The following is an 11084-nucleotide window of genomic DNA, read 5'->3' on the forward strand; positions in this document are numbered from 1 at the left end:
GATCCTCCAATACGGCAGTCTCAGGCAGCACCTGAAGAAGGCAACGAGTTACATGGCCGAAATATTGTGCCAGAGAGACACAAACATGTGGCAGTAGACCCAATTATTTCACATGTCAACTGGTGAATTGTTTGTAGAGACTTTAATGTCAATTATCTTTCAGATAGTACTAACTGCGGACACTTGAAAATCATTGATGATCAACTTTGGAAATCTGCTGCAGTAAAATTCCGTACAGGTACTCTTGGGCACCATGCTAGAGCTGTTGACAGTTTGTTTTCGAGCCCACAAACTTAGGTGACTTATTGGCAAAACAAATCATCAGTAGTTTATCTGGCCATTACAGTCAAATGAGTACTTATCAGTTGGGCTCAGATCAAGTGAAAGGATTGTCATCACACAATCATAACCAATGATTGAATGCCAGTAATTAGAGTGATATTACAGGATGAATGCTATGAGTAGACCATAAGGCAGACAGTGTGGATGGAAAATCAAACTTTGTGTTAACCATTTTCCTAGTCTTTTCATCCCCTAAAAAGCATAAAATTGGAACATAGTAGCCTACAACTACAAAACAGTGAGTCAATTATATTTGAAAACATTACCGAAGATATCGGTGATCCAAATGTAGTATTTGAAAGTAATAATGACAGTCTAAACTGCAAGGCACAGTCATTGAAAGGGAAGTGGCTTTGATCATCACATGATCGTCATCAAAACTGCAGCTGTAATACAGTACAAAGATATAAATCGGAAGTATCCATAAAAAGAACTTAATTTCAAGCATAAAATTTCAAAATGTAGATATACCCATTTTCGTGGACTGTGTGTGTATGGAGCAGGATCTGCTGAATGACAACAGTCAACTGCTGGAGAGAGCAGTATAGCTATATCGTAAATATTGGAGGCTCTCCCTATAGCTGAGAGCAAGAGGTCTGCATTAGCCAATCAGGTATCAAACGAGAGAATTATGTACCAAAAAATGTACTTATTAGTAAATAAAATGTCAGAGTCACAATAAATCATTTTACAATAAAAATAAACATCATAATTTTTTTCTGTTTTTTGTCATTCCTTAGTTGCTTCAAAATTAATGGAAGTATGTTCCATTTCTGTAACTAAATGAAATACAGTTCGTTTATTGCCATACAGGTAGCATCTTCAGTGGCCTATAATACATGTTTCTTTTTATACATGTAATAAATGTATTATGCAGTGGTTATAATGAGCTATTATGTTACACTTTTTCATTTTTTATCTTTTTTTAGATTACAATCCACTTTTGTAGCACAAATTTCATGAGACAAAATAATCATTCTGTTCTTACGATTGCCAGTGCTGTTAGTCCTTACGTCTGGTCCTGGAGATGTGTATTTAGTCCCCATGCCCCAGCTGGTCGATTTCTGCCGTTTTTTAACCACATTTGGTACAACACATTACTTACATCACTTGCACTTTTCATTTTGTGATTAACATGTGTGTGTTCAAAGTGTGTAGTGTTCCTAACTGTCACTGTTTGTTTATCTTTAATCTTTTGTGTGTGTGTGACAGAGACAGAGAGAGAGAGATAGAGAGAGAATGGTTGAGAAAATGATTCATTAATTATTTATTCTGGTTATGTTTCAAATTTCTGTTCATTATTGTTTTAGAGGCCATGATGTATAAAAAGAAATATATATTACAGGCCACTGAAAATGCTCCACAAATGAAAGATACAAAATGCTTATGGCAGTAAACAAACTGCCTTTCCTTTTTTTACATAGATGGAACATACCTCCATGTATTTTGAAGAAACTAGGAAATAACAGAAAACTGAAGGAATGCCAATGACAGAGCCATGTCAGGCATTTCCTGTCGAGTTATACAACAGTTTCAAGAATAGCCATCTCAGACTCCAGATCATTGAACCCATTAGATTTTAATTCCAAGTTATGTTAATGTGAAGGTCAGAAACACCTCTTTGGTACCTCAAAGAACAAAATCATTTAAAAAAAAAAAAAAAAACCCCTTGGTTAAAAAATGAAATCAAATTGCCTTATACCAAGAAATTCTTGCTTGATAGAAAGTTGTTTAACGTACATCTTGAGTCATGTGCATTTATTAACAGCTCAGCAGTGATGACCTATATAATATAAAACACTGAACACATGACATCAAGAATGCTGCAATGTACACAGAACAAACACAAATGAACTGTCATAACACTCGGTAACAAAAGTAACCAGAATGAAAAGCATGAGAAAGTACAACACACCCACCATAACAAATTTCACCCAAAACTAATGAACCACATAGATACAGAAATAACAGAGAAAGTGTCACACCTATTAGAGCAAGGGCTCAAACTCAACATCACTACAAAAATAGATAACCACTACATAAAAAATCTGATTGTAGAAACAGAAAGAGAGGACAGAGGAAGAGAAAGAAAAAAATAATGAGAACTAGTGAAGAAAGAAATGAAAAGCATAATAACCATTTCAAAGAAAGAGGAAAACAGGATACTTGAGACAGAAAACACCACCACCAAGAAATTAAAACAAAAACTACAATATAATATCATAGTCACATGGGCTTGTAAAGAGGACAGCACAGTACTGACAAGTCCAGAACAGTATACAGAAAAAACTGAAGATTTCATCTCTTCTAACAATATCACAAAATCTGAAATCTGATCCAGCAGCATGTTTTTAGTCATATATAAAAAACAAAACACATACTCACAGATAAACAAAAACAACACATTAGTCAGAAGAACGCAAAAGCACTAACAGTCAGAAGCCAACCCAAGAGTTGCAAACCCCTTATTCCACTGAGGTCTGTTATTAATTTCATGAACACACCATCATTCCATGTGGCAAAATACATGAACAAAATCATACAGCAACATTATGGAATGAAGAACAGGAGAACAGTAAAAAACACAGATGAACTCGTAACACAAATAAAAGACCTATTGCATTCCACAAACAGCTTCACTCATCCCTTTCAGCGCAGAGAAAATGTACACCTCAGTACCCACTGCATACACAATAAAACTAATTGAAGAAAAGTTACTGACATACAACAGACTACCAGCAGACAATATTAATGAAATAGCTAAACCCCTCAAAGCAATCACATCCAAAAATTACTTTCAATTACAAAAGAAATTTTACTTACAAAAAGATAGCTTTCCATTGGGATCCCCAACATCAGGAAAATTGGCAAACACATTCATCAACCACATAGAAAATTCAATCTTCCATACACTCATCACAAAGAAACGATACACAATTGTTTACTGGTACAGATATGTGGATGAAATAATTTGAATAGCAGATGAACAAAGAAAATTAATAAAATTTATGCAAGCATAAACAGTATGCATAAAAATATTCAGTTCACCATGGAAAAAGAAACACAAAAGCAAATACATTTCTTGGATGCAACAATAAAGAGAGACAACAATAAGCACGCATTTGATATCAACGAGTAGGTATGCACCAGTTAAGAGTGCCAAGAATGTGACTCAGTGTATCTGGGGATGACGGGGATAAATTTTAAAAATGGGTATAAAGAACATACAAGAAGCTGGGAGTATGAAAACAGTCTTTCTACCTCTGCTGAATGCCTGATTAAACATGGACATACACCATTCAATATGGAACTAGACATGAGATTTATTAGAGTAAATAATCACAACAAACTACTACTTACATTACAAGAGAACTTTCATATACAAACAGAAATCTGAAACAATAAAAATAAATAATTAATGACTCTCTCTCTCTCTCTCTCTCTCTCTCTCTCTCTCTCTCTCTCTCTCGCACGCGGGCGCGCCACACACACACACACACACACACACACACACACACACACACACACGACGATGACTTCTGTACACATACAAAATGCACATGCAAGCGCACACACATAAGAAATGAAAAACGTCAAACCATACAAACAACAGATACGAAAGACTAAAGGTAAACACAGAGCCACAGTTGGCAACACTGTACTTGTAAAAACACATATATAGATTTAAAAAAATAAGAACTACAAGTGATGTAACTGTTGTGTTATAACAAAAGTGTGTGAAAATAACTCCGGAAATCGGCAAGCTGAAGCATGGGGACTAAATAACACATATCCAGGACCACAGATAAGGACTAACATCGCTGGAAATCATAACTAGCTCTGAACTAGTAGTTCACCTCATAAAATTTACGTTACAGAAGTTGATTCTAATTGGAAAAACAAGAGAAAAACATGACAAAATGTAACACAGTAACATACTGTAACTACTTTGTAATACATTTATTATATGTATAAAACGATACATGTATTACAGGTCAAAGAAGCAAATCACATATATCAATAAACATATTGCCTTTCATTTAGTAGCATAGATGGAACAACACACCTCCATGAAAAATGAAACAGTTTGTTAACACAACTATTGTCAAATAAATATACTAAAAGCTTTAGAAGCAAACAAATAAACATCAGACAGTTTTTGATTGTGCTGGACAGCAGTCATATAATAATTTTTGAATGAATGCACCACCTTTTGACTGTTGTTATTTTATTTAGTTATGACCCAATTAATATTATTTAATAAAAACAGGTTGACTTTGTTTTTATTAAGTGTGGCATGCTCCTACTATTATTTTCTGATGTTTTTACAAGATAGTGATTTTACATCTGGCGTTTTGTGGGAAGAAAATATTTTTCTTATTTTGTGGCCAATTTTGAGCTTGATATCCTGCAATATATATTAATGACATAAACCTAATCACATGAAAATGGCATAAAAGGTTTAAATCTGAGTTATAATTAAATAAACTACAATACAGTCAAATGGTGGTGTGTTTGTTTTAAAAAATAAACACTACATTCTTTGTGTGTAGCGTGTCTACCATAGGCAACCTGGAAAATAATTTCAATATTGTTGGTTTCTTTGAAGATGATGAAGGCTGAACCAAAGATATAGCATCAGGATGATTTTCAAAGAGGTGGCTATGATTATCAATATGTGATGTCCAGCAGATGACCTACCATAGATGTACTGGGCAGTTGTTTACCATGGAGATGGAAGACACTGATCTTGGGCAGTTTCTATTGAAGCAACCACAAATACTGGTAAATGAAGTAGATCATGTTCAATAAATGCAGTCCTAGATATAAGTAAGTAATGCCCACATCATAATATTACAGCAAATAGTAACAGATATGATATGAGAGGCTAGCAGTATTATAGGAAAAATCCATGCAAAATGAACTAGTGACATTCAGTAATGTCAAAAAGAAATAAATTAAAATGATTCCTTGGAGAATAAATGCAAGTTAAAAATGTGCTATGGGTAGCCTAAAACACCAATTATTTGCCATTGGAGTAACAGTGTATGAAGATGTAAGGGAAAAAATTGAATTTAAAGAAGAACTGTCATGAGCCAGTATACATAAGTAAAATAATGAAAAAGCACAGTAATATATTTCACAATAAAAAGAATGTGGAGAAGGATGTAAAACAGGTTTGTACAGTTATAAAATCAGGATGTCAGATTAAGCATTCTACAGCAGATCACCAAAAAGTTCAAAGAAATGTTTGTCTTTGAAGTCTAACTGCTTATTTATAACAGACAAGGGTTTGTTTTCATAACATGAATTTCTTCTAACATATTAAGAAGTAGCCCTTTAGATGCATTCTGTAAAATTTACATGTTGCAGCAAATCCAACCTTCAGAGCAATTATGTTCATCAAGAAGCCATCCAAACAAGGATTTGGTATATGCAATACCAGTAATATGCTCTTCAAAATGTATTTAAATGGTGTGGCCAGTTTGTCTAATATTATTTATTGGAGTTGTTGCACTGTATTTTGTTGATGCCAGAATTTTGATATTTATTAGAGTCACGAAATGTATGTTTTTTCATTTCCTTTGTAGTAGGTTCTTAGTTATGAAGGCTATTGTTAGATAAGTTTTTTTTTAAATAATTTCTTTAGTTTGCCTGAAATAAGACCCATGAAAATAATTTTAGTAAAGCTCCTATTGGAATTTGTAACAATGCAATTTGTTCATCATAATTTTAGATGTAAAAAGTCCACTTGACTAGCACTGAAGTTATTGGTAACTTAAATTTTTGCAGAGTAGAAATTTCTCTTTGTGCTGCATTAGTTTGAAGAGGTAATTCTAATAACCTTCGTATGATTGTTTTGAAGACCTCATTTTTTATATTCAGTAGGATGAGATGAAGTGGCATATTTTTTCTGTTTAGTAGGATGACATGAAGCAGCATTAATTATTATATCTGTGGATGTTGGACTTCTGTCTTCATGCTATAATGTGAAAGACAGTTTAGGATGTACATTATTTAAGCTGGCAGTGAGAAGATCAATTTCTTCCTTTGAGTCTTTATGTAATAACACAATGTCATTGACATATCTTTTATAATAAATAAGTTTATTGGTTATTTCAGGATTGTTTCTGAAAGATTTCAGTTCAACTTAATTTAGGGGGATATCTGCTAAAGGACTGCCAAGTGAATTCCCTATAGTAAGACCATCCTTCTGAATAGAGATTCTATTATTAAATGAAAAATAATTAAAAGCAAGAGTAGTTTCTGCAAGGGTGAGTCAAATGAAAACATTAAATATTTTTTAAATATTATTTATTGTGCAGAAGTGGTACAAAGCTGTATCACTTTTCAACATAATCTCCCCCACACTCAATGCAAGTCCTCCAGTGCTTACAAAGTGCATAAATTCCTTTAGAAAAAAAAAATCTTTTGGTAGTCCGCGCAACCACTCATGCACTGCATGGCATACCTCTTCATCAGAACGGAACTTCTTTCCTTCCACTGCATCTTTGAGTGGTCCAAACATATGGAAATCACTTGGGGCAAGGTTTGCTGAGTATGGTGGATGAGGAAGACACTCAAAATGCAGGTCTGTGATTGTTGCAACTGTTGTAAGGGCAGTGTGGGGCCTTGTATTGTAATGTTGCAAAAGGATACCTGCTGACAGCAATCCATGTCGCTTTAATTTCATTGCAGGCCACAGATGTTTTTTAGGAGGACTGTGTGTGATGCATTGGTGACAGTGATCCCTCTATGCATGTAATTCTCCAAACTGACACCTTTTTTGTCCCAAAAGAGAGTCAGCATAACCTTCCCTGCTGATGGTTCTGTTCAAAACTTCTTTGGTTTTGGTGATTAGGAATGGCGCCATTCCTTGCTCACTCTCTTCATTTCCAGTTGTTGGAAGTGAACCCAGGTTTCGTCCCCAGTAATGATTCTTGCAAGGAAGCCATCACCTTCTCATTCAAAGTGCCAAAGAAGTTCTTTACAAGCATCAACACGTCATTCTCTCATTTCAGGAGTCAGCTGCCATGGCACCCATCTTGCAGACACTTTGTGAAACTGGAGCACATCATGCACATTGTGGTGTGCTGACCCATGACTAATCTGTAAACATGCTGCAATCATTCAGTGTCACTCGGCTGTTCTCCTTCACTATGGCTTCAACTGCTGCAATGTTCTGTAGAGTCACAACTCGTTGTGCCTGACCTAGACAAGGAGCGTCATCCACTGAAGTCACACCATTTGCGAATTTTCTACTCCATTCATAGACTTGCTGCTATGACAAACATGCATCACCGTACTGAACCTTCATTTGTTGATGAATTTAAATAGGTTTCACACCTTCACTACACAAAAACTGAATAACGGAGTACTGTTCTTTCCTGGTGCAAGTCGCAAGTGGGGCAGCCATCTTCATACTGATACTGCAACAGTATGTGTGCATCTGCACTATGATGCCACCTACAGTCCGTTCTGCATGCTGTTTGTAGCATGCTTACCAACTTACATGATAACGGTGCGAAATTTCGATTTGTTATTACAAATTTAAGGTTTCCATTTCACTTGCCCTCATAGTAGTTAAATGAAATCAGCTATCTCTTCAGTGCTCATAGTTTTATGATTGGTAAGCTATCTTTAATGATGGCGATAGTCTCTTGAATAGGTATGTTGGTATAAAGATTGGTGACATCTAGAGATGCAAATTTGCCATTATCTGAAATTACTATGCCAAAAATTTATTTAGTTCATTCATAACTGTTTTTAATACTGTAATTTCTTTCATAAATGTAAAGATCTTCTAAGAAGTCATTGACTTTCTTATTTAAATTATAAATGGGACAGTTAGTATGGTTTACATTTTTGCAGATTGGTAAATTTGCTCAGCCTAAGTAATGTGGGATTAATAACTTTAAAGGTTGCTTTCGGTCTAGGCCAAAACCAAAAATTAGTCTCTTGAATTAATTTTTTAATTTTGATTTGAAATTTTGTATTTGAATCCTTTTTAACTTCAGTAATTACATTGGTGGTAAAAAATTTAAATATTTTAGAGATGTAATCATTTTCACCTTCACCTACCTTAATTATGACCGTTTTGTTTGTTATTAGTTTTTGCTTGATCTCCTTAATAACTTTTCATTCATTGTTACTTTTATTTTTCTCTGTAGCTTTTGCAATAATATTTTTTTATTTTAAGCGCAATATCACAAATTTCAGTATTGTTAAGCTGTGAATACTTTGCAGCAACTTTCACATCGGCAGTTACACATTTAATGTTTGCACTATTCAGTTCTAGAGTTAAATTGTATTTTAGACCTTTGGTTAAAAGAGCTGTTTCTGCAGGAGGGAAAATAATAATAGTTAATTAGCTAATCTAGGGAAGAAGTTATGTATATATGGTGAAGCAATTTGTGAAAACATAGTTTGCTGACTAATACTGATACCTAACAAAGCAATCATAGTTAAGGCAGATAAAGGTAATACTCTTATCATTGTTAGTGAAAATGATTATAACTCTCAAACATTACATTTTTTTACTGCCAATGTAATTACTAAATGTAACAAAGATGAATTTTCAAACCAAAATTTTTTGTTTCAGACTTAAAAATTATGAATCCTACATTAAATATCTTCAATAAGAAAGTAAACAATAACAGAACAAAGACAGCTTCTATGTTAGGCACTGCGCCAGATGTTACTCCATCTGCCATAATACCTATATAGGCAAGGTTTTGTATAAAATCGGGCGTCTTTTGGAAAACCAGGGATTTAAGACAGTTTTTTCTACTAATAATGGTCTTCAGAAGAATCTGATTCATAGTTTTAAAAAAGCCTAAAGGTAAATTTTCATTATCTAGAGTATACAAGATCACTTGTAGCAAATGTCCGAAATTTTATATTGGCTAAACAGGAAGAGTCTTATTAATAAGGTACAAGGAGCATATTTCGACTAAAACTAGAGACTGCACATGTGGTTCGACATTTGCCAAACATTTAGTGCAATGGGCTCATGCACCCAACCCCCCTCCCCCACGATACTCATCTCTTGCATAGTGAAGTAAAAGGTGCAAGGTTAGATATGTTAGAGGGAATGCAAATTTTATAAACATTTACTACATGACAAAAACAACCTTCTTACCAACCAGCTGCAGCTGTGAAATAGAAGCTTCTTTGAAGGTTTACAACCATTATTTCATCCGCTGTAATGTTAATGTGGGATATGCTTTACAGGTGCCAACATATGTCTGTACTCTCATAGGTTGAATAGATAGGTATATCACTTTGACACCGCAAAAATTTTTGGACCCATCTATGAAGTTGTCTATTAGTTATATAGGAATATTCAGTTACCTAGTTAATAGTTCATTATTATATAGGGTAACAGCGTGAATGGTTAATACTTGGCATATTGAACACCTTCAACAGGCCACAGATGGTCAACCAATATTCGGTTTGCACGTTCTAGAGTTAAGAATGGTTTCAACACTTGATTTAATTAGTGGATAATAACTTCGTCGGTCAATAGCATATACATGTAGTAACCGGAATGATGATCACCAAGTCACTACCCCTTTACAGAACATAGGTGTTACCACATAATCCTTCAATATGACCGATTGTGGTCAATACTATGTATATATGACAGCAAAGGTGCTATCACCTAGTCATACAGAACTTTTTATTAACTTAATTAATGGCAGTCATATCCATATAAGTATCATGAGAGGGTAACGTCACCTTGCCACAATCTTCTGGATACGAAGTTTTGGTTCAGACTAGCTCGATCAGTTTGAATTGATCATACTCAATGATGTTTAAAGGTGTCCTTGGAGTGTTGCTCGCCAAATCACATAATAATTTAACCATTTCCCATCATCCTCCCATAATTTAGACTAGTTCTTTAAGTACATATTGACCTATGTCGGTCAATGATATTAAGTGTGTTGACCAGAGTGATGTTCACCAAGTCACACTTTAACTTTGAGCATAATTAACCTATGTCAGTCAATAGTTTTTAAGTGTGTTGACTGGAGCGATGTTCACCAAGTCACACTTTAGCTTTAAGCATAACTCCACTGTCATTCCCTAAGTTCAATGGCAGTGGTCTCCAGGCCCGAATTGTGATGGCAGTGGTCCACACACAGTTTTTACAGTATGTGTGTGTACTAGAGTGTTTTCTGCAACTCATAGCCATAACTTTGCCAAGAAGCTCAATCAGGCATGTGCATTAGTTTTTGACTTGATTCTAGACCATTTCAGATGAAATATACTAATCTTGAATAATGACCATCTAATTTATATGGGCCATATTGCCTGATGTTACAGATTAGATATAGACTTGTTCATAAGTTCAATGATGACCATTTTCATGCTAAGTCAATGGGATGTTCATGCGTTGTAACCATAGCTAAGCAAGTGCTTAACAATTATGTCTTAAAAAAAAAAATTTCTAGACCTAGTTGTAATAATGACGATGGTGGCTTTATATTAACCTTCCCACCCCAAATTCTTTTTAGGTGATTAAATTTCATACTTATTCCGAAAATTTTCCTAGATAGGCCGTACCTTATAAGCACATGATGTCTTCCTCATATCATGACCAATGAATTCTTCATAAATGTTTAGACAGTCGATCTAAGTACATTCTGTACAGGTTAACACATATGCCCTTTTCCTCAGCTATACCTTTTATTTCACTTTACTAATAAATTCAAGGTCAGGAGTTAAGTTCACATCTT

At 34.6% G+C, this 11084-nt stretch overlaps 1 protein-coding gene across 1 annotated transcript in view; it reads left to right on the top strand.

The window, feature by feature from the left end:
* Positions 1-11084, top strand: part of LOC124553747 — a 167090-nt gene that overhangs the window by 153207 nt on the left and 2799 nt on the right. The window contains exon 7 of the mRNA XM_047127682.1: positions 4952-5127. Within this exon, the coding sequence (XP_046983638.1) occupies positions 4952-4955 (4 nt within the window). The 3' untranslated portion in view covers positions 4956-5127. The remainder of the gene's footprint in view (positions 1-4951; positions 5128-11084) is intronic.

This window comes from Schistocerca americana, chromosome 11, assembly GCF_021461395.2.
Source record: "Schistocerca americana isolate TAMUIC-IGC-003095 chromosome 11, iqSchAmer2.1, whole genome shotgun sequence".
Classification (NCBI taxonomy): Eukaryota; Metazoa; Arthropoda; class Insecta; order Orthoptera; family Acrididae; genus Schistocerca; species Schistocerca americana.